The following is a 23,420-nucleotide window of genomic DNA, read 5'->3' on the forward strand; positions in this document are numbered from 1 at the left end:
AAAAAGCTGAGTCTAATAATAGTGAGCTAAATAATTGTTTAATAGTATAAGTTAAGATATACCTTTTATTACCTATTATAAATTTTTAAGGGGTTACGCCACCCTGAAATTTTCAAAAAATTTCAATTTTTTTCTTTACTTAATTTAAAAGACTATATTCTTACGCGTATTTTAAGACGTCCCCGAAGACAATATCTTGATAATTATGGAAGTTATGTTTATTTTAAATCGGCACGGCAGGAGGGCACCTAAGACACTTCTGTTCTTCTTTTGCGTTTTTCTCGAAACCACTTTTTTCAAGACGGTGGGCATGATAACTAAAAAACTGAGTCAATATTTGAAGTGCTCTCATTTGCGTAATTTTTTTTTTTTTTCTTAAACGGCTACGTCACTCTGTTCCAAATTTATCACTTTTTAAAAAAAATTTGTTTACTTGATTGAGATGAAAATTGACACGTGAATCATGCCCACCATCAAGGAGCACTCCGGAAAAACCGATGATCGCCGATGTTCATATCTCCGCCATTTTGCATAGAAAAAAAGTTTTTTTTTAGCATTTATAAAGCTCATTAGTTGTATTGAATAGAAATAAAAGTGGAAAAATCCTATCTCAACTAGTTTAGTCACAAGAAATTCCTGAAAAACCGTCCCGTTTCCACGCGGTCAGGGTGGCGTAACCCCTTAAGTATAAGAGTAAAGCAAACAAAAAACGGAATCTTTTAAAAGAATTTAAAAACAAATTATTTTCCGTTACGAATTATGGTGAACTAATTTGTTGCTGCCCAGCACTGTTCTTTAGGACGTTAACCATCACTCTCTCGCTTTGTAGCCGCAGATATTTACATTTTTGTTTTCCCCAAATGATGTTTACGTTTTTCGGAAAAAAAGATATTATCTTTTTCCTAAACCCTGAAGAACCTCAAAACTCATCGTTCTCAGTGGAAGGTTAGCTTAGTTAATTTACTTAATGTGTGCTATTTGATCATCGTTACTATTGTACATTTCAGTTTCTTTCAACTAAACCTTTCAACGGATTTGCTAAAAAAAAGTGTCTAAAATGACGTCTCTGCGGCTAAGCCAACAGCAACGGAATCACCTGGTCCTGCTTCAGAGGCCTGCTAGTGATGTCGTTGAGCTCTGTAAGTCCGCCTTTGATTATCTGATAAATGGCCCTAATCTGAACCGATATAAAGCACTGGCAAAAAAGTTCTCTAACACGGGGGATCCGGAGGTTGTGCAGCATGCGGTAGAGGCTTTAATATCCCTTCTTATCAGCGTCACCACTTGCGTCAGTAGCAGTTCCGTCAATATTCAGGCTATTCTGCGACAAACGTTCGCCGATATCGACGATGAAGTGGTGGATGTTCTTGAGCAGTTCGTGACCAGCAAGCGTAATTTTGTGGAGGGCTCAATTAAGTCTGCCAACATTCGTGCCTATAGGCTAGTCAACCTTGACTGGCGACTCGAAGTGCGGACAGCATCCCGGAGCCTGCTGGACCAGTGTAATGTCACAGTGACAATGAAGCTTTATCTTCATACCGAACCAAAAAACGAGAACCGGGAGCTTCTTGAGGTGGACGCCACTGGACGAAGTGAACAGGAGCTTGCTGCCATGCACGAAGATGAGCGGCGACACCGCAAGGATATGTTGGTGCAAACCGATGTGAGCAGTCTCTTGTACATGATCAAAACTCTGGAGGACGCACTTGCAGAGTCAAAGACACGGCGTATCAGAAACATAGTAGATGGCATACATTAATCCAGAACTCGCATAGATATTAACGCTACTTTAATTTGGACCAATTTATTAAATCTAAATGTAACTAAAGGTGAACAGTTTCATTGCGATGACGCAATGGCTTCGGCAGCGGCTGCTTTGAGAGCAACTTTCTTGCGTTGACGGTTTTCTTTCTTCTCCTCGGGTGTTTTCCGGAGAGCCTTCACGCGACGAGTCTGTATCGATCCAGTTTGTTGCTTGCCCAGATGGACACGGCCCTTCTTGTTGCCCAGGGCATCGGTGCTGATGTTCTTCTTTTTAACGACCTTAAGTTGCTTCGGCTGTTTGCGGGCCTGCTTATACAGATCTTCGCTAGCAATTTTGGTGCGACGAATAGCAAAATCAGCTGAAGGTCCAATCTCTTCTAGCTCTATGCGTGGCGTCTTTTGACCGGACTTCTTTAACAATATCTTATATGAACGCATGAGGATGTTCATATCGTCGGTGACAGTAAAACTGATGACGTGCTCAATGCCCTGAAGACGAATTGAGTCAACCTTCTCCCTTTGGAATGCATCGATGAAAAGGTTGCGAAGGCGCCGCAGCTCCTCGGTTTGTGCCCATTTCGGACCATTAAACACCAGACATGGCTTCACACAAGTTCCAATCTTCTCGTTTTTAAACTCGGAGATTGCCTGATACCTCTTGATCCCCAACTCGAACATGTCCAGTACTTCGTTCTCAAAGATGCGGCCCAATATGATGTTATCTGGTCGCTTCTTGGAAGTGGAACCAAATGAAAACAGTGCGGCATCATTTTTCATTGTTAAGCTAGGTTAAAAATTTAATTATTTTTAAATTTAATTGAACAATTTAAAACACAAAGGACTTACAATTCCAAAGAAGATGGATCGTCAAAGGGAGTTATATCGTTCTTCCTATTCAGGACCTTAACCAGTGGTTTTTTTAACGACTGCAGATCTTTCATGCACAGTTTCACATTACCTCCACACTTTCTACCGTCTAAAAACAGCATTGTGCGGGCGGATTCAATCAACTGCGGTTCCCTTGCTAGGAGAACCTTTTTCCCCTTTCGGGTCTTTGGTTTCCTGAAATAAAATTAAGTTTTATTAAACGACTTTAGGGAAATAAAGGGGTTTCTATTACCTAATACGCAAAAGTGACATTTTTGGTGCCTTCTTATTTAGGTAATTCAGAAAAAATAAAGTAACCAATTATTAGGAATAATGCACGTGTAGAAGACGCTCAGTGCTGCCAACTTTATCAATATATGTTTAAAAGTCGAAGTGGCATGCCACTGGTAACAGCTGATATACATATGTAGGTGCTGCCATTTTTTCAATACATTTTTCTGGGTTATTACTTTAATTCAAAAAACTATAATTTTAAAACAATTTAAAATAGATTACATTTAATCCTGCCCTAAGTATAAAAAAAATGTTTACATTTTTAATTGGTGGTTTATTGACCCAAATGGGCATCACCGATTGCTAGCAACAGTTGCCATTTCTCTCACTATCAGTTACATACATATGCCCATATCATTAAAGATTCTTGGTCGCATGTAAATAAGAATATTTTGAAATGCTCTAACTATGCTGCGCAACGGCCAAAATCAAGCACAACTATTGGCTCGTAACTTGGGCCAATTCGTGCGAGGATTGGCCTCGTCAAAAAAGACCACCGGTAAGGAAACTTCAAAACCAAAACTGCCTAAGCACTCTCCCGTGGAAATACCAACGGAAGAACCACTAAATGCTAGCTATTTGACCAAAACTATAGGTGAGGTATTTTCAAATATTATTAAACAAAATATGCATACTTATAGCACATTCGTAACTAGGCAGCAACTACCGCGCTTGGGCCGCTGCCTTGGAAAAACACCCAGAATTAAAATCCTTAAAACGCAAGGATTTACTAAACTCCTATGATACGCTTAAATCATTAAAGTATAATGCCGAAGACATCATAACCAAACCCATGATTATTTACTATGGAGCCTCTACGTTGTCCAATCGGCATAGTGTTCTGGTGGAGTGCGGCTTTCAAAATGTAACCATCCAGACGCTGGCTAAGTACGTGACAGTGGTTAACAAACCCATAGACATCCTTAAGGCCCACGGTTTTATACCCTACAATGTCGAGGTGGCGAAGCTTTTGGCAGACTCCTTTACGGATATAAGTCTACCAGTAAATGACCAGGATTTGAACAATGAGAGTCTAACCCTAAAAAGCCTCAGACAATCCCTTTTAAACACCTATCTACGGAAAAGGCTCCAGATGGACGATGCAGATCTCCTTAAGCTGTGGCGGGTCTATTCCCGCGTCCGTCACAAGAGCTTTTGCTCCTTGCAAGACACTGTGAAGTTGCTTACAACTGACTTGAAATTTTCTGTAGAGCGCTTAAAAAAAAACAGTTTTTTGCTTCACGCAGATGCTGATAATGTGCGGCGAATACTGCGAGAAATACCTACCATTGATTCGCAGGATATCCGGGAAATTGGCTTCCGTCGACCCAAAATTCTGATGTCCACCTGTGATAGCTTGAAGCAGACTCTGCAGCACGTGCATGCGTTTGGGATCAGCGAGGATGCTGTTTTGCGTTGCTTGGAAATTTTAACCTTAGGCCCAGACACGGTATTGGAACGTTTGCGAGATCTACAGCAAATCGAGGAGTTTCAGGTACTCGGCACCAATCCACGAGTGTTGCGATTAGTTCACTACCAAAACAAGGCTCGTCTACGTTTGGATTATCTTAATCAGCTGAAAGTGCGCTGTGCTTCCTTACACATCCTATCCTGCGGCTCCGAGGCGTTTGCCAAGTACTGAAGAAACTTTGTGAGATAAATTTAAAATTATTTAAAACACTACTTTTTTAGATTTGCTCGAGATGGATCTGATCGTACCAAGGGTCGTGATATCGTTGTCTACTTGAGCAACGTTTTGTCCAAGGATGAGCAGGTTTTGCGAAATCTCCTCTCCCGTCACCCGAATTGGTGTCACATACCTGTGCTTCATGTAAAGCAGTGTTTGGAATATTTACGAAGTAAAAAGTTTAGGAGGGAGGAGATCTTTACCAACATACACTTACTTCTTTATCCCATGTGAGTATGAAAACTATCAAAAAAAAATGTTGTTTGAGCACCAATAAGAATGGTTCATTTAATAGAAAACGCATCGAGGAAAAACTTCAGCTCTTGCAATTACCCGATGCGCTAGAGGAACTCCAATTGCCTTTAACAGGCATCCATGCATTGAGCAATAACGAGACTCTTACTCTCATTTTGTACCTTATCGAATCAGAGTTTCATTTCACCGGCGATGGCATCTGGACAGAGCAACATACACATCACGTGGAAAACTTTAATAATCTTTTGCCCGATTTTCCTGAAAGCCTCAACAAAGTTTATAAATACGGTGTAAAGCCTTCTGAAAAGCTTGGTATGCAGCATTTATAGGCAAAATAAATGGATTTGTACATAACTTGTTAATGGAAGTCACAACAAATGGATTTTAATGTAGTATCTTTCGGTTAATGTTCACATCAAGAGATTTTATTTTCTAAATTACAATTAACACTTTTTTCTAAGTCTCCAATTTTAGCTGTTTGGTCGCCAGTTTCTTCATTAGCCGCCTCATAATGTAGAGCACCCTGATCGTTATTTTCTGACGCAGTATTTCTTTTACTTGTGGAAGCTTCTTGTTCTATTGTTTCTTGAAACGGTAGTTCAGAAAAGTCTATTATTTGTTTAGAGTTTTCATGTACACATCTTTTATCATCATCTTTTCCCTGGCTTGTTGAAGATTGATCTAAATCTTCTAAATCCTTAGAATCGGAATCAAACTCTTCCCCACTCAAGTCTTTAGCTTTTGGGGAACCAGAACACCCTGCCTCTGATTTGTTATTTTTTTGGTTTGTTTTTGTCTTACTTTTGATATTTTTTTGAATCGATTTAGGAGGCTCGTACTTGAGATTTAAAACGTTTTCTACCCAATCCTTAAGTAGAGGCTCATCGTGTATTTCAACAATGGGCTCGTACTTTATATTTATTTCAGCAGTTTTCTTTTTAACCTCTTGGTAGGCAGCCGTCAGTGGTTCCTGCACAGCCTCATGGTAGACGTAATCTTCATCCTGGAATTCAAAATAAATACATTATTATGGCCATTTGCAGATGCAAAAACATACCAAGTCGTATGTGCGGTCTGAATCCCATTCACCCTTGTGAGCGAAAAATGGAACGTGAACAGCGGGAGGATACCCTGTAAATTCCTCAATCCATGTAGATGGATCTTTTTGCCATTCGAGGGTTAAGTTGCACAGTTCGTGCCCTTCTGGCAGGCAGAACTGTCGACCAATCACAAACGCTTCTATGCTGGAATTCCTTGAGGCGGAGGGCTTAAAAACGCACACATCCTTGAAAAAGCGCTTCATTTGAGTGTAGACCCTGCTAGTTTTGTCACAGCGGTATATCTTCGACACAAACGAGCCACCTTCCTCCAAAATGTAGGTGGCGATGCTTATGGCGGTGATTACCAGTTCCATTTGAACGTAACAATCAAAGTCATGCATGCCTGTGGAATCGGGAGCTCCATCGCAAACTACGATTTGAGCTTTTTCGCCTTCAAAAAAATTTATAATAGCTTCCGCAGTGGACTCCTTGCTGATATCCTCGCGCATTTGTGTAACACCTTCGATGGGCGCCATTCCCTGCATATCAACAGCGATGATCTTGACCTTTTTCTTGTCTTCTGGCGAAAGTGGCTCATACATGTGCTTAGCCAGCACCTGAGACCAGCTTCCCGGGGCGGCACAGAGATCCACTGCGCGATAAAGTCCTGCAATTTGTTGAAAATGAGTATTTTGAATAAAAACACGAGGTTTCTGGAGCACCATCCAACAGGTGGAACGTCTCCTCCGCCTGGAGCAATTTAAACGCGCTTCTCGCCCTCCAGCCTTGCTCCTTGGCGAGACGGTAGAATATGTCACGCTTATCCTTTGAAGTTTTTCCCATCAGAAAAAATTATTTTTGACAAAACAAATTAACAGTGAAATAAATTTCATTCACAATATATCGCTGTCACTCGATATCGCTATCGTTAAAATAGTTTTAACAGTGCTGTAAAACGTACAAAATCCAAGGCTGGAAATCGTCGCAAAAGTGTTTCGGTCGTTGTTGCCACAGATTGACAAATTCTGCTATGAGAAAAGAAAATTTGACTATTAAAATTGCTTCCAGCTCAAGTTAACACCGTAACCCTTTGGAAGCGTGCGGCAGTCAAAGACCCATCCGAAAACATGGCCCAGTTGAAAAAGTTGTACATGAGCTCTAATCTCGAGAGCCTGGAGAAGATGACTAGCATTCCCGATCTGCGCGACAAGAACATGAAAATGTAAACTGAAACTAGAAAAAAAATTTTGCTGATTCGTGTGATTTGACTTTTTTTCAAATATATTTTTAGGCTACTCAACACCGCTAGAAAACTGTACGTCACTGCAGAGGAGTACCGGTTAGAAGGCGATGAGGAACTGGCCTACATTACCTATATGAAGTACTTCAACATGTTGTCCGCCATTCGCAAAAAGTCCGACTATGCCAACCACAAGTCAACGGTGCGCCAAATGTTGGGCGACACCGACGCGAATCGTCGTATAATGGACTCGTTGGAGATAATTGCCAACTCCTTGGCGCACCGCTACGCACTGCTATGCAAACCTTCGACGCTTGAACCAATCACCGATTTTGTCAATGGTCGAACAGTGGTTGAATCATCCACTACGACCGTTTCTTCACAGCCAGAAGACTTTTCCCGTTTGGGGCTAATTAGCTGCCAGGAGCTGTACCGGCGCATGCAAGAAAAAACGGTTCTGGTCATGGACTGCCGTTCTAGTTCTGACTACGATATCTCGCACCTAACGTACTACTGCGCGTTCAATGTACCCGAAGAAGTAATAGTGTCAGGGTACGTAAGCGAAATATTCCCACAAAGTAACTAAGATACTTCCATTCTAAAAAAATGTATTCTTCAGAATGTCGGCGGGTAGACTACAGGCGCGACTCAGTAGCAGCGCTAAAGCATCGTGGGCTTCGCGATCTGTCAAAGATTCGGTGGTGCTTATGGACTGGAACACAAAAGATGCCCAGCCGGCTGCGAATACAGCAATTGCCACGCTTCTGGATATCCTGAAAAATGTATGTAACTATTCAAAACATTAAAGAAACTTAATCAATAAAAACGTAATATATCCAGTGGGATCCTGACGTTACTTATCGCGCTCCAATTCAAATTGTTGATGGCGGCTACGAGTATTTCATAATGATGTACCCCACTCATTGTACCAATCCCAGCGTGCAGGCCCCGAAGCAGAACAACAACGACATTGAAACCATTGACGACATCGAGTATCCTTCGATCTATGACATCACTATGAAGGAGGACATCAGTGCGCGGGATTTTAAAACGAGACCAGACATCAATCGGGCCAGCAAACCAGCAGCCCTGAAGACCTATGAACAGGGCCAGGCGAAACTTGTGTCCCAGGCCAAACCAATAGCTGAGATTATGCGAGATCAAGAGGAGTTTCTTCAACGAGCTGAGCAAAATGATGCTCAGTTGGAAAACGCCTTCGAGCTATGGAAGCGCCGAACCGCTGAGGGAGATGCTGCCGATAACCAGGAACTGCACTACCGCATTTTGCAGTTGGAGAGCCGACAGCAGGACTTTGTAAGTATTATTCTTATATAAAATGCATCAATAACTTATTTTCTGCAGATTCTGGAAAACAATCGATTACGTGACGAAGTCACCCGCTATAAGGAACAGTTAAAAACTGAGACACCACAAAGGATATCTTCTAAGGATGTGGAGGCCACCCGTAACGTGGAGACTAAAATTCAGGAACGTCAAATGGTTGACGAGCAGCACGAACTAGAGCGCCAGGAGAGAGAGCGGCAGCTTGCAATTGCCCGGGAAGCAAAAAAACATTATAAGTCACCGCCGCCGCCAAGTTCTTTACCAGTACACGCCCTTTCCGAGAGCCTAGATTCTCTGCTTAAGCTGTCCGAAGATGAAATACCCCCATTGGATCCTGTTGAAAGACCCACATTTGATCGGGCAATGAAGCCGCAACGGAATAAATCGTCGTCTTCACCAGCTCGGGTCCGTGATTTCTCACCCGTCAAGGGTCAGAATGTGGTAAGTGATGGATGGTCGAAGAAAATGGGTAGCTGAATCACCCCGGTCACATAAAAATAGCTGCCACACGAGTCTAATCAATAAACGTGGGGTCACGTTTTGAAGACAACAGCCCAGACATTCAGTGGCCGGCCCCTTGCTCAGTCGCTCGCTGTCCGTACTCAAAGAATGCTTGAAAAAAAAGCTAAGCCGCGTTCAATTGCCAAACGTTTCACAAGAGGAAGCAAACAGGATTCCGCGAATGATTTGCGTGGCAGGCGTCAAGTTTCAGCTGCCAGCAGCTCCGCCCACATACAGCATTTATAGCTCTATCTTCCCCTTGCGTCGAGTAACTCCTTGCATCAGATGGTCTTCACCCATGTTAATTTCCTTTTCCTTTTTGTGTGATTTCAGGGTCGTGGCTTAACTGGTCTTAAAAATCTGGGCAATACTTGTTACATGAACAGCATTTTACAGTGCCTGAGTAATACGCCGCAGCTAACCGAGTATTGCATTTCGGATAAGTACAAGAGCTACATCAACCGGAGCAATAGAACAAATGGACAAGTCATCGAGGAGGTGGCCGCACTTATAAAAGAACTGTGGAACGGTCAGTATAAGTGCGTGGCTAGCCGGGATTTAAGGGTAAGTTGATAGTGTTAAAAAAAATGAAGTTTTTCATTTAACTTTTTATTCGATTGCAGTATGTAGTGGGTCAGTACCAAAAGATCTTCCGTGGCGTTGACCAGCAAGACTCCCACGAGTTTCTTACCATACTGATGGATTGGCTGCACTCGGACCTACAAACGCTGCATGTGGCCCGCCAAAGGGAGACAATCAGTGCTTCGGAAAAGGCTTGGCTGGAGTTTACAAAGGCCAAGGAAAGTATGATCCTGCATTTATTCTACGGTCAGATCAAGAGCACCGTCAAGTGCGTGGCCTGCAATAGGGAATCTGCCACTTACGAGTGCTTCTCGAATCTCAGCCTGGAGCTGCCGCCCAACTCAAATGTGTGTCACTTAAACCAGTGCATGGACATGTACTTTAGTGGGGAGCGCATCCAAGGCTGGAATTGTCCGAACTGCAACACCAAGAGAGATGCAATTAAAAAGCTAGATATATCCAAGCTGCCTCCAGTACTGGTAGTCCATCTGAAGCGGTGAGTAATTATAGTAAATGTAAATCTCAAAATTTACTATTATATATATTTGAATTATTGAAACAGATTTTATGCGGATCCAAGCAACACAGGCGCCTACATAAAGAAACAAAATTATCTGCGTTTTCCATTGGATAATCTGGAAATGACCCCGTATATCGCTCGGGCTGAATCTCGAGCCGTTACTCCAAAAACTTACCAACTTTATGCCGTTTCCAACCACTACGGCACTATGGAAGGAGGGCACTACACGGCCTTCTGTAAGAGTGCAAACTACGGCAGGTGGTTCAAATTCGACGATCAAATTGTTTCCGCTTTGGACACCTCCAATGTTGTCTCCAGCGCAGCTTATATTCTCTTCTACACCTGGCTGCCACCCATGCAAATGTCGCTGTGAAAAATCTGAAGCATATTATCCTTCTCAGTTTCCTCTATACGTTTTCAACTTGTTTTGTTTTCGTTTTGATAGCATCTAAGGTCTAGTCGCCGCATCAATTAATATTTTAATTATTAGTTACCGCATAACTGTTGCTTTTTAGGCCGATAATCGCTTGTTTGTTGTTGTCTAGGCCCTTAAGCCGAATTGAATGAATAGTGTAATGTATGGGGGCGTATTTTCTACGGGAACGAGTACATTCACTAACTTAAAATACTTCAAGTGCATTACCAGTATAAAAAAAGGGGTTACATACCCTGATAGGTATGTGTGAATATAGTTTATTGTATTTTAAAAGTATATTTTAAAACCAAATAAACGAAATAAAATTTCTATAAAAAAACAAAATTGTTTAATTTGTATATCCCTCTAAACAATATTAAGTCCATAGTGAATGATGGACTTATACTTTGGACTGGGAGGCTATAATCTGTATTATCGCGCCAAGTTACAGAACTCAATCCACTTCAATATAATCAGAACTCATCAATTTTCAATAAATAAACTTCAACTTTCAACTTTATTTTACTCTGAAATAAGTTAGTTTCCCAGTGCCATTGTTCTTCCCAAAGCATGAATGTTTAACATTTGAAACGAAAAAAAAACTTGCCTCAAAGTTGGCGTTAATCTGATTAAACAACCCAATAGGGAATGGGAATAGTTTTTAAACTGTCTCATACTTTAAAGTTTAAACTCATCTCAAACTTTAAGTCTTAAAGACATTTTTAAATTATTATATTTAGTATTTTTATAAAATAAACTTAAATTTAGTATTTAATCCAACAAAAACACAACTCCAAAATTCAAACCAAAGTATGTAGATTCACAAAACTGAAATCTAATTGCTGTTTGTACAAAATTATCTAAAATCGAATGTTGGAGAATAATTGCTTTTGTACATCTCTTCTTCATTATTTATATTATATATTATTTACATAATATTAATATTGTAATAACTCATATTTCTTCTTCATTTTTACGTCAATTATTCGTTAGGGACGAATTTGACATCTGACCCAATGCTTTATTTTAGTTTTCCACTAAAATAACCCTCTCCGAATATTTTTAAACCCGGTACTCCAGAGTACAAGGGTATATTGTATTCGTGTGAATGTATGTAATATAGAGAAGGAATATTCTTCGACCCCATAAAGTGTATAAATTCTTGATTAGCATCAACAGGCGACTCGATATAACCATGTCGGTCTGTCCGTATGAATGGTGGATTTCGGAGACTATAAGAAATAGAGCTATAGGAAACAAATTTAAGCCAAATCACGATTTTTAGAGAAGATATACCCATATATGTAAGTAATACCGATTCCCATACACGCGTGTTAAAATTTTGAAGGCTTAGATTTCTTAAGTCTATAAGTTTGTGTCAAAATTGTGGCACGCCTCCCCAAAAAGGGAAATCGCGTTGTAACGCCAGTTTTTTAATGTTTTTGGGAAATGTTTTAAAGCCAAATTATTCTAATGGCTATTCTACAGCTAAAAATTCAGTCAAATCGGAAATCTATTTGAGGTGTTATAGACTTTTCTTTCTGTTTCCTTGCTGAATTTATTTATTTATTTTATTTTATTTAAAGATGATAGTAAAGCTTACAAAACTAATACTAACATTTGGTTGTAGTGCTAGCTACGAGGCCTTCGACTACGTAATTTTATGGAGTATGTACATAATATTTGTGAGACATTAAGGAAGTTTTGGATATATGTAGTTATTTTTCATTTTGATAATCATATAATCTAAAATCCTTTAGGATTTTTTTTTAAATCCTAAAAAAAAATTTTTTTCTGAGAATCCATACCTTTAAACTTTGTTAGGTGTGGGTTTCTTGTTTAAAACTAAAGAGTTGCCACTTGACAGTCTGGCATCGAGGCTACTTCCATTGTAAGGTCTGGTAACAATATCACCGCCATGTACCACGTATTAGATCTCTGTAATCAACAAAATCACTGCACCAGCAGCCGCCGGGTTCAACTGTTTGATGCAGTGCAGCACGATTCAAGGACCAATCGACAGCGTTGACCTATTAATAAAGCCACCCGCCATGCATTTGCCAGAACGCAGCCGTTTCGTGATATACGCCGTGGGCATCTTCGTCTGTTACTTTCTTTATGGAATTGTGCAGGAGAAGCTAACGAGAGGCCGCTATGGGGACCAAGTGCAAGCGGATGGATCCGTGGGCGAACGTTTCACCTACGCGTTGGCGCTGGTTTGGGTGCAATGCCTCTGCAACTATGTGTTCGCCAAATGTAAGAAAATATTTTTTTCCCGGTCTTCTTTTTTAACCTTATTATTTTAGTACTTTTGACTGTGAGACCCCAAAAGGAAGACACCACCCATTCCGGTTCCTACGTGGCCTGTTCGTTAACATACCTTTTGGCCATGGTCTCCACTAACATGGCCATGCGGTGGGTTCCGTACCCGACAGCTGTGGTTGGAAAATCCGCGAAGCCCATTCCTGTGATGATTCTAGGTGTGCTGATTGGCAGAAAATCATACAGTTTCATCCGTTATGCCTGTGTGTTAACTATCGTCGTGGGCGTAATCCTCTTTATGTACAAGGAGGGTAAAGTGTCAAATCTTCCGGCGGAGACTACCCTACTGGGCGAGGTTTTACTCTTCCTAAGCCTATCCATGGACGGCTTGACGGGTGCAGTGCAGGAACGTATCCGAGCAGCTAGTTTACCCTCGGGTCAGCAAATGATGAGGGCCATGAACTTCTGGAGCACCTTGATGCTAGGTTTTGCTATGCTTTTTACAGGTTCGTTGTTAGAACAAAATCTCTATGTATGCAGCCATTTATATGGGCTTTCTTTTATTTAAAGGTGAGGCCAAGGAGTTTTTGTACTTCACACTGCGACATCCCGAAGCGTGGACACATCTTTCGCTGATTGCGGTGTGTGGCGTACTCGGCCAGTTCTTCATTTTCTTAATGGTGGCGAACTTTGGGCCCTTAGCCTGTTCCGTGGTTACCACTACTCGCAAATTTTTCACTGTCCTTTGCTCCGTGTTGCTCTTTGGTAACGTTCTCATCGGCCGCCAATGGTTTGGAGCAGTTCTCGTGTTTTCTGCCCTCTTTATTGACATGATATATGGTAAGAAGCCAGCACCATCGTCTGCGGCCAAAAAGTTACCAGTTGAAGGCAAGCTAATAGAAGAAAAGAAAAAGTATACAGCCGAATTTAAATGAACATATAAACTTTATATGTATTTGTGTGGCACACCCGGCTACTGGGCCACGTCTTTCACCTTCCTGGAATTGCAATCGTACAAAAGGTTTAGCTTTAGCCAACTCAGCATTCTTGACCTTAAAGCAGCAACCGTTGATTTAAGTTCATAAATTATTGAGTGTAAAATAGCAAAACAACTGTTGTTGTCAGTAAAAATATTTATTTCAACAATATTTTTTGATAAGTCTATATATATAAAAGAACAACGTGTTTTATGTTACAACACTTATAAATCAAGAACGGAAGAACAGATTTGAGTGAAAATTGGTAGGGAGGTAGCTTAGAGCCAGGAGAAGGACATAGGATACTTTTTGTCCCGTTCGACAGCGTTCCTCCCTGGCCCATACTTTTTTATTTAGGCAGACAGCTAAGAAGAAAATGTCAAATGTCAAAATGTCAGTTACAAACGAAGTCAAATTCATAGTCAGGCTCTCAAATTTAACAACGAACCAAAAAGATTGTGTTGCGCTTCCGGGAAAGTGAAATTGCCTCAACTTGAAGCACCACTAGAGCCTCTGCACTCTCTATTGATATTTGTAAGAAATCAATATTAAAACTATTTCTATTAAATAAATAATTAACAAGTGGATTGAAGTGAAGTGAAGTTTAATTAATAATGCCGCGACCAAGACGATCGAATCTTTCCCGACAAAGCCGTAATGCAAGAAGAATACAAAATACTGCATATGAAAGGACTGAAGAAGAACGAGAAATTGCACGTGAACAGAGCCGCAATAGTAAGGCTCGACTTCGTGCTTCTCAAATAGATTTTAATTTGCGACGAAAAATTTTAGCTGATTTGAATCGAGCTGCGTTTCGATACGATTGCAGCAATGATTACAGCTTGCATCCTAGCGTTTGCATTGGGCAAATGGACGTTGTTTGCGAGTATTGTGGTGCATTAAAGTTTTCCGGAGAAACGCCTGGATTATGCTGCGTTAATGATAAAGTGAAGTTGCCAGTAATTCCAAGATCTGCGGCTGCCGACGAAATAAACGCTTGCCTCAAATCGTCAAATCTATGGCGCTATGTGAAGAAACTGCAGCTGATAACAAACATGAGAGTTACATTGCTTAATGATACATCTGCTGAAGATTTCTCGGAGCAATTTCTGACTATCGGTAATGGTCAAGTACCTGTCGATGAATCGAGCGGATTAATATCATTTCCAAATAATTTTTGTAATTTTGTCTCATCAAAAGACGAACTTATCAACAATGTATTTCCAAATATTATTTCTAACTACAAAAATAATGAATGGTTGAGTGAGCGAGCAATTTTAGCGGCTAAGAATAAAGATGTAGATGACCTGAACTACATAATTCAAAATAAGATCATTGGAACAATGCATTCATTCAAATCTATTGACTGCGTCACAAATGAAGATGAAGCCACCAACTATCCAATTGAATTTTTAAACTCTTTGGACGTGCCTGGCTTACCACCGCACAATTTACGCCTAAAGGTTGGCTCCGTAGTAATCATGCTTCGAAACATAAACCAACCAAAACTGTGCAACGGTACGCGTTTGGTGGTTAGTAAATTGATGAACAATGTAATTTACGCTACGATAATGATAGGAAAATTCAAAGGTGAGGAAGTTCTAATTCCGAGGATCCCGATGATCCCAACCGATATGCCGTTTGAATTTAAAAGACTTCAATTTCCGATACGTCTTGCATTTGCCATGACAATCAACAAATCACAAGCCCAATCCTTAAAAGTTTGTGGTTTAAATCTAGAACATTCATGTTTTTCCCATGGTCAATTATACGTGGCATGTTCACGGGTCGGAAAACCATCTGCGTTGTTTGTTTTTGCGCCTGATAATAAAAAAAAAAAATGTCGTGTATCACAAGGTGCTTGAGTGAAGAGCAACCTATATACTAAAATACAGAAATAATAATGAATGATTAAGGAGGAGAAACAAAGAATATTGTATACCCACAAGTATTACAGAATTTAATTAATTTGAAAATTATTCTTTTTTGTTTGACTTATTTTTTATGCGTGCAACAACAATATGCCACAGCGAAACGTGGCAGGGTACTGCTAGTTTCTATATAAAAAAAATACCATGACAAAACAAATTGGCAGAATTTATAATCTGTTCGCAGACAAATTTGTTTATTCAATTTATTGGGATATGAATGAATTTTTAAAGTTTAACGTATGTACTTATCTTTAGGCTATAAATTATCTTAACAATGCTTATATTAATACTGTAAATATCACTGGAGACGGCAGTCCACGTACTGTAACTTAAAAAGTGCCCGAGGAGACTACAATTTATATATAGCCGAAGAAGTAAAAACTTTCTTGTGCGTCCGATCTGAATAAATAATGAAATAGTCATTTAATCATTTTAAATAAAAAAAAATTTCCATTGGTTGGGGAGATATTTGATTAAAAGTGAAACAACGAGTCATTGGTCAATCATCTCGAATAGAATGTCCTGTTCAGTAATTCTGTAAAAATTGGCTTTAACTTTCTTATTATTTTTTTTTTTAATCGGCTTGCGTAAGTTATAAGTCGAATAAGTGGAGCTATACATTTTTTAAAATTAAATTTTTATATACATAATTATATTTAGGACCGTTCCGTGTCTTTAGCTGTTTTAAAAATTTAAAGCAATCGTTTTTTATTTATTATAATGAATTATTACCTAAAGGTTTAGTTCGTTTTTCTAGTTAATTTATGAACATTTAATTTATTAGTTTTTAAAATCACTAAAAATATTATTGTAATGCACATGCAATAAAAATACCGTGTGCCGCGTAGAAATATTTTTAAGTTCCTATTTTTAAGAAATATTTTCCTCACAGAAATGGATATCAGATAAATCGCATGCGTGACACGCGCGTCCTCTGGCTTTTTTCTTTTCAAGAGTTTTTTAATTTGATTAAAAATCTATTTGCAGAAATTTAAAAGTTTTCTATTAACCATTATTTTTCTTTACCTATTATTGTTAAAATTAAAGCTAACTTTTAAACGATTTTACTGTTACACAGCACTATAGCCAAAACATATCGATATTTCTTACACAAAAGCATGTTATAACGTGACAACCCTTACAGTTCTGCCGTTGCAGATGCGGTCTGAAATTTTCGGAATATTTTTAAAATGGACAAATTAAGTTTTCGGTGTGCGTATTATAAAAAAAAGTCAGTGACTCATAAACGTGACGGTGTTAAATAATATTAAGTGTGTTACTTTCGCTATTCTTGCGGAAAAAACAAAAAATAAAAAAAAAGGATGTTAGTGTATTCGCCGCGGGAAAATGCAATAGAAAATTAACAGTGCTTCCGGGGAAAGCAAAAGTGCAAAGTATTGTGCATTTTAACTGTTGGACAAAATCTGGATGTGCTATTGAAGAACGAGAATATTAGGGCGCAACGAATTTGCTGCTCGTTTGCATAAATCAAATATAATATTTTCCTATTAGGTGAGTTCGGTTTCGCAGTCGCGATGTTGTTGTTTTCCGTTGGCGCTGCTGCCAGCTGGTGACGTCCGTGCGTGTGTGGGTGTGAGTGTCTTTTAGTGCTTGGATTAATTTTAGCAACTAAATTCGATCGAAAGTGAGAGGGGACATGAAAACAAAGGCAAATACAAATATAAATTAAGTCGAATGCTTATAAATTCGAGATAATAGCGCGCTGCAGGCGTTGTAAATTTTTGCTCACATGTTCTTAGGGAAAAGAGGGTGCAGACACCCCCAAAGCAATGACGGTTCTCTCTCTCTCTCTCTCGATTTCTATGTTTCTAGACGATGTGTACCGTTAGCATTTTGCCGGTTGACAACCTTTTTTTGCATTCAACAAAACCCGAAGCCGGCGAAGGAACCCCCGTCAAACATTATGTAAAAATTTGTGTTATGGGCTGAATTTAATGTCATGCATACTCCACTTATCAGCGTGTCGCCAAACGGAATAATTGTGGAAAAGTGATTTATGCTTGCGACTCGCCCCTCTTCTTCTATCCCGACAGATAGTGACTGGCGGAGCCTTATCGCCCGCACAAGTTCAACAATAAAATAATGACAGTCGAGCAAAACAAAGAGCACATGCATAAATAACAGCCGGGCCCAGTGTCGCAAATGCACAAGCAAATGTACAAATAACGCCATTCGGATGCGCCTCTCATTCTAAAAGATAGGGAAACACAGGTCGACGGAGGCAGAAAGAGATGGATTGTGGCTGAAGGATGAATTTTTATTTGATATGTTCCTCGATTTTGCAAATCACTCTATAATTTGATGATAATCAAAAACACTACCGTCATGTGGAGTATATCTCATATGGATAATTTATTGAAAAATATGTCTGACAAATGGTTCGATATAAAAAGTGTCAATATTTGTTGACCGCAATACGTTTTTTCAAGGGACTTACATGGCTAGTAGCTACTGATACAGAACTAAAGATGCAGAAAACAATGAACCCACCTCCCAAAATATATCCTTTGCAGAGACTTTACAACTTTTACTTTCGCGTTTCTGTCGTCACGGCTCACCTGAGGCCAACAAACGCATTTGACATTTTCAAAAAGCAAGGAAAAAGCCAATTTAGCGGCCAATAAAACAGATTCAAAGAGAACAGGGGGCTCCTCGGACGCTATTTATAAACTCTTTCCCTTTCTTCATTTCATAATTCATTTGTCAAGTTCGTGTGTGCCCAACTGTCTGCCCGCTAAACATCACTCTGTGCTGCCACCCACTGGTCCTTACCCGCCACCACCCCATCGCCGCCCACTGCCCATGATGTCACCCACTGGGGGCTTTCAAGTCACATGTTTTGGACGTGAGCCCGAAAGAAAAGAAAAATAACAAAAATAGAGGAAATTTCCTTTGTGATGGGGATGGGCAAAAGTTTACCATTTCTTTTCTACAGACGCAAATCGCGTAAAATTCTTCGCCAAGCGAAACGTGAAAATTGTTAGGATATGAGCTGAAGAAAATAATGATGGATGGGCGGTCTATGTTTAGGTTTGTTGCACAGAGAATAAAGTCTGTTTTTTAAATCCAACTTATGTTTGCGATTTTTTGTGAAACATTTTTTTTTAGCCATTAAAAATGTCTAATTTATATAATTTATATTATATTTAGGATAAAGGATATTATATGTTTACTGCATAAATAATAAATATTAATAGCAATGCTTATTCCTTGCTAAAAGCAGCTCGTAGAAATATTTCCTCACAGCACGAAAGTAATATTGGTACGACATAAAGAGGTGACTCACTCATATGTTCCATAGACCTAGTGTGGTTTCCCACCATCCTTTAAACTGTCCTTATTCTCTGCTCTTTAAATATGCATCTGCTTCCAATTAACAATAATGCGAAACATCCCTTCGCCCCGCCCCCTGTTTGGTGGGCGATGCGTTCACGTGTTTGCCAAACAGCTGTTGGAAAAGCTTCTCCCACGGCGTATACGCAATTTCTGGCCCGTTCTATGGGCAATTCGAAAGTCGCAGCGTCCCAACTCTCTTTGCATTCTCTTGGCGCTCACGACTTTTCTCTCTTCTGGGCTTTTATGAATTAAATATAATGCAGCTCGCTCTCTCTTTGAAATAAAAATGCACATGCGACCATGTTTTCGTCGCTTTCAAAAAGTACATGAACTCGATGGCACAGAACAAAATATGCACAGAATACAAATTGTTAATGTGCACAATACTATATTAAGAATTAAAACTAATATAAAAGCTTCCTCTTGTCTGCCGAAAATTGGTTTTTAATTTATAAAAGAATGACATTTATTTTCTTGTACAACTTTTTCTCCGTGTGCACCAAATGCAAATCTCTCACTACGCCGCTCGCTCTCTTTGCCAATTAGCGATTGCATTTTGGCCACTCGTTTCTCGCCTTGGTTTCGGGTTGGGTTTATTTTGGTGCTGCATGCATTTTGGCCGCGTTTCGTTTTCGTTTTCGGACTTGATTCGCCTCGACTTGGCCCACCAATTTCATTTTTGGCAGTTGCATAAAACAAACGCGAATTCCACAGCAGCAGGACCGCTCTTTCTCTCCCGCCGTCAGTTTATTTGTCTCATTTTTGTTTTTATTATCGAATTGCTCAGTCAAAGAGTTTTTGCTGCGCGCTCAATGTGTGCTTTTTTTATAGCAGTGTTTTTAGTGTTTCGTGTTAATTGGTCGGGCATCCAGGAGTGAAACAGTAACCGGAGCATCGACAAAAAAATCAATACAATTAAACAATTCGCAGAGCAACGACGGCACGCAGTCCCATGGATGTGACAATATCTGACCCATAACTCGTATACGCGGCGTATGAGTGATTTATATGTATAGTGTTCGCATGTTTGGTTGTGCGTGTTATGCAAACGTATTTCGATTTTGCCGCTAAAGCGAAAAAGAATTCGGTGGAAATTTCACCAGAAGTGTCCAGAAATCTCCAGAAACAGCATACTCCATTAAGGAAATGCAAAATCTTTGTGTTAAGCCAGAATTATTGTCTCAGTATTGGGAAAATCTTAAGTGAAAATTATGTTGGAAACTTAAAAATATATAATAAACAATAATATATAATATATAGAAATAAACAAATATGAAATAAATTATTAAAAATAAATACTAAATTGATTGAGGTAAATACGTTCGTAGGGTGATAATAGTGATCAGTTGTTGTAATTTCTACTCTGCGCCCAGTTTACGTAAACAAAGCAATCCATTCTAAAAAAAACTAAAAGGGATTGTATGTAGGATGAATATGTGGCCAATTTTTTGAACCAGTGACGTTGAATAATAGAAAATCTTTCTTAGACCTTAGAGTTCTTCTCTAGAATAACGAACCAAGAATTGTTAAATATATGAAGTGACACATAGTACAATAAGCGTTGAAGTTCCCAGCCATGACGGCAGAATTAATTTGTTTTGTTTGATATATATAAATTAGTGAAAGAAATCTGTGTCATGCAAGTAAACTAATAAAAAGCGTCACGAGCTGAATCGAGGAAGCCATAACAAAGGCGAACGGAAATTTTAAATGCCTGGCCAGCGTTTCAATTTGTCAAAAGGCAATCAAAGAACATATCACACATACGCCGCGTTGTCGCGTGGCGCGAAGACAGCCATTCAACCTTGCTCTCTTTCTCTGGGAAGGCCTGTTGTCGTTATTTCCTCTCTGTCGCTTTCGCAGTTGAATGACTTGGGTGCCCCCTTTTGAAGAATTTTCTCGTCGCAGTTTTCGGTGCACTTTTCAAAATTTTCAATTCTGAGTTTCCGCAGGTCACAGCACAGAAAAGCTTCCTCGAAGCTATGAAAATTAGCGTGCACTTTGCTCGTAAAACACACTCTCCGACCAAATCTGACCGCTATATTGATTTTGAATAACTACCCTGTTGTTTTCCCCCTTTTCCACTCGAATTGCAGTTTGTGTTCAAGCGCGAGTCGAAGCAGCCACAGCATGCACAGCAGTGTTGGAGGGGCGGGTGGGGGTGGCAACTACGAGGATGTAGCCGCCGCCCGCCGCGGTCGCTTTCGTGTCACCTCGTCGACGCCGCAGGGTCCGCCGGAGACAACGCTGGGTCGATTTCGCCTGATGCCGACATGTAAGTGCTTAAGTAAAAATTAATTTTTATTTTAAAATTTGAATTCAACTATAAAAATTAGTAAATGTTATTTTACTCGATAAGGAACCTTTAATTCGAATATTTTGTATATACAAATGTTTGATCTTGATAAGAATTATACTTGCTTATATTGAATCTATATACTGTTTTACTTCTCGAATATCGCGCGAATACGTATACAATGCATTTTATTTTCGGCTAAATTAATATTAAGGCAAAACTTTAGTAATTCACATTCTACAATTGTTTTCACTTTTTTGTTGTGTCTAGTGCTAATTGTTGACCTCTCCTTGCCTCTGTTGCAGCTAATTACGGCGCCATTTCTCCCATTCTGCAGCGAGGCCGCTTCGCCGTGATACCCGAAGAGCCGCAAGCCGGGTCTCCCGCCCTGGGCACTCCGCCGCCCGGAGGCCGAACAGCTCGCTCGCCTTCCCCCGAATGGGACTTCGACATTGAGCAGGTGAGTGAATAGAATCCGGTCGGCGTGTGAAAGCGGAGTTGGCGGGTGAGCGATGATGGTAAAGGGAGTCCTTTTCGGTTCCTACCACTTTTGCTGTTTCTGGTGGCGTCTTCCAAGGGTGGTCCCAATGCAATGCGCCATTTTTATTGATTTTATTTCTGAAGTTTTAAAAGAGTTTGGTATGTACTGGCAAATATGTATGTGAATGGCATTAATAGCATGCCAAGGCAAATTATTCTCATTTTGATGCGTTTCAAAAGTAAAAGTAAGTTTTAGTTTTTTTTCCGGAGGTAAATATTTATTTCCAATGAAAGTTTAAATTTTTAAAAGATTAATCGGTTGTTTACATAGTCTCTTTTTGTCAAAATTGTTTTTAAATATTAAAATTAAATGCAAACAATTGTGACGCCACCGATTCAAATTTAAATTTTGAATTAGGGAATCAGTGTTGAAAGGTGCGATGGTTTTCCCGCTAACATTTGAAGTCCACAGGGTGATTAATGAAAATAAAAAGTGATGTGTGTTCGCCGAATGATACAAAAAATCAAATTTCTAGTCGTTTTAAACATAAAAACATAAAAGAGACCTGGAATTTATACCTCGTGCTCTTTGAGAGCATATAAAAGAGTTTTAGTGATGATATGCATAGGGTGAATCAGTTGATCTGGTCCTTTCAGTGGGATATATCGCAACACTGGTTTCCAAATAAAACTAGGGCTGCATTGAAGAAAATTATATCGATAGTATTTTGTTTTGAAAAGTAGGTGAATAATCCACTAAGTTTTTTATTTAAACATTTTTAAAAATAAATGCTTGTTTAATCTTAAACTTATGGAACATCTGGTGGGAATGGACACCAGGAATTTATATTTTATAATTATATATATATAAATTTATATTTTATAATTTAGTGTAAGAAGTGGTTGAGGGTCTTAGTGTGGCCAAACAAAAAATATCTGAAAATGCGTTTCAACCTTAATTTTCCTATTCGATATTTCGATAAGAAAGTACTTTTTAAACATCCCTACTTTGGTTGCAACATGTTGTATCATATTTCTCCGATATTGAAGAAAAAAAACACATATGGTTTTAAATATATCGTTTCATACAAGAAATATCGATATATTGATAATTTGACAACCCTAATTCTCACTCTGGTTGTCGGATTGTTTTTGTCGGTTTTTTGTTGTTGCCGTCTCTTCGTTTTAACAAGTTTTTCGCATGTGATTGCCACCGAGAAGCGAGATAAAGAAAACCTCCAGCCATTTTATCGCGATCGGTGCGTGGAATTGTGCCAGCGACACAGCGTTGAGAGCAACAACAAATAGCTGGATACGGATTTAGCTTGCAAATCGGATACGAGTGTGTGCTTTAAAATATTATTTTGTGATAAGCTGCGTACAGAGCTTTTAATTGTGCGCGAACGACCCAAGTAAATTGCAATTGCAACGGCTACAAAAACACAGCAACACCCATATTCACCACCCACCCAGCCCAGATTCCATTGGTTTTTAATCTATATTCCTGCAAGTGTCTGTCAACTCTATTTCTAACTATTCGCCAGTCTTGTAAAAAACAAAAACCTTCCAGTCGGGTTCGTCAAAAAAAAAAAAAAAAAAAAAAAAATC

The 23,420-nt window shown here is 39.5% G+C and overlaps 7 protein-coding genes across 11 annotated transcripts in view; 5 read left to right on the forward strand and 2 right to left on the reverse strand.

Moving 5' to 3' along the window:
- Positions 1–1,033: 1,033 nt before the first annotated feature.
- mTerf5 (mitochondrial transcription termination factor 5) lies at positions 1,034–5,196 on the forward strand. 2 transcript variants are annotated; one of them, XM_017249457.3, is made up of 5 exons: positions 1,034–1,139; positions 3,289–3,520; positions 3,582–4,560; positions 4,618–4,842; positions 4,908–5,196. In XM_017249457.3, exons 2-5 carry the CDS (start codon positions 3,334–3,336, stop codon positions 5,194–5,196), a joined length of 1,680 nt encoding a protein of 559 aa, XP_017104946.2. In that variant the 5' UTR covers positions 1,034–1,139; positions 3,289–3,333. The 2 variants fall into 2 exon arrangements, with proteins under 2 accessions (XP_017104946.2, XP_017104948.2); XM_017249459.3 differs by lacking the exon at positions 1,034–1,139 and having other exon boundaries at positions 3,285–3,424; positions 3,567–4,560.
- LOC108130827 (COMM domain-containing protein 2) lies at positions 1,058–1,828 on the forward strand. The gene has a single exon (XM_017249463.3). It carries the CDS (start codon positions 1,058–1,060, stop codon positions 1,757–1,759), a length of 702 nt encoding a protein of 233 aa, XP_017104952.2. The 3' UTR covers positions 1,760–1,828.
- On the reverse strand, positions 1,773–3,014 carry Non3 (Ribosome production factor 2-like protein Non3). Its single transcript, XM_017249462.3, has 3 exons — positions 2,885–3,014; positions 2,611–2,826; positions 1,773–2,548 (listed from the first exon to the last, which is right to left on the reverse strand). Exons 1-3 carry the CDS (start codon positions 2,902–2,904, stop codon positions 1,840–1,842), a joined length of 945 nt encoding a protein of 314 aa, XP_017104951.2. The 5' UTR covers positions 2,905–3,014; the 3' UTR covers positions 1,773–1,839.
- Positions 5,197–5,222: 26 nt separating the features above from the next.
- On the reverse strand, positions 5,223–6,770 carry Trm7-34 (tRNA methyltransferase 7-34). Its single transcript, XM_017249460.3, has 3 exons — positions 6,630–6,770; positions 5,925–6,574; positions 5,223–5,870 (listed from the first exon to the last, which is right to left on the reverse strand). Exons 1-3 carry the CDS (start codon positions 6,748–6,750, stop codon positions 5,283–5,285), a joined length of 1,359 nt encoding a protein of 452 aa, XP_017104949.2. The 5' UTR covers positions 6,751–6,770; the 3' UTR covers positions 5,223–5,282.
- Positions 6,771–6,993: 223 nt separating this feature from the next.
- Usp8 (Ubiquitin specific protease 8) lies at positions 6,994–10,810 on the forward strand. Of its 2 annotated transcripts, XM_017249454.3 has the most exons (8): positions 6,994–7,129; positions 7,199–7,699; positions 7,767–7,929; positions 7,988–8,461; positions 8,510–8,932; positions 9,326–9,556; positions 9,616–10,070; positions 10,137–10,795. In XM_017249454.3, the coding sequence occupies exons 1-8, from the start codon at positions 7,035–7,037 to the stop codon at positions 10,465–10,467; spliced, it is 2,673 nt and encodes an 890-aa protein (XP_017104943.2). In that variant the 5' UTR covers positions 6,994–7,034; the 3' UTR covers positions 10,468–10,795. The 2 variants fall into 2 exon arrangements, with proteins under 2 accessions (XP_017104943.2, XP_017104944.1); XM_017249455.3 differs by lacking the exons at positions 6,994–7,129; positions 7,199–7,699; positions 7,767–7,929; positions 7,988–8,461; positions 8,510–8,932 and adding an exon at positions 8,979–9,260 and having other exon boundaries at positions 10,137–10,810.
- Positions 10,811–12,436: 1,626 nt separating this feature from the next.
- meigo (Solute carrier family 35 member B1 homolog meigo) lies at positions 12,437–16,106 on the forward strand. The gene is made up of 3 exons (XM_017249318.3): positions 12,437–12,765; positions 12,816–13,277; positions 13,342–16,106. Exons 1-3 carry the CDS (start codon positions 12,498–12,500, stop codon positions 13,704–13,706), a joined length of 1,095 nt encoding a protein of 364 aa, XP_017104807.2. The 5' UTR covers positions 12,437–12,497; the 3' UTR covers positions 13,707–16,106.
- A 712-nt stretch (positions 16,107–16,818) lies between these two features.
- SNF4Agamma (SNF4/AMP-activated protein kinase gamma subunit) overlaps positions 16,819–23,420 on the forward strand; it is a 59,724-nt gene continuing 53,122 nt past the window's right edge. The window contains exons 1-3 of one of the 3 annotated variants that reach the window (XM_017249356.3): positions 16,819–17,191; positions 21,133–21,311; positions 21,638–21,792. In XM_017249356.3, coding sequence (XP_017104845.2) covers positions 21,167–21,311; positions 21,638–21,792 — 300 coding nt within the window. In that variant the 5' untranslated portion in view covers positions 16,819–17,191; positions 21,133–21,166. Of the gene's footprint in view, positions 17,192–21,132; positions 21,312–21,637; positions 21,793–22,940; positions 23,155–23,420 lie in introns of those variants that run through there. The other 2 variants (XM_070280776.1, XM_017249354.3) reach the window with 2 other exon arrangements.

Source organism: Drosophila bipectinata, chromosome 3R (assembly GCF_030179905.1).
Source record: "Drosophila bipectinata strain 14024-0381.07 chromosome 3R, DbipHiC1v2, whole genome shotgun sequence".
Classification (NCBI taxonomy): domain Eukaryota; kingdom Metazoa; phylum Arthropoda; class Insecta; order Diptera; family Drosophilidae; genus Drosophila; species Drosophila bipectinata.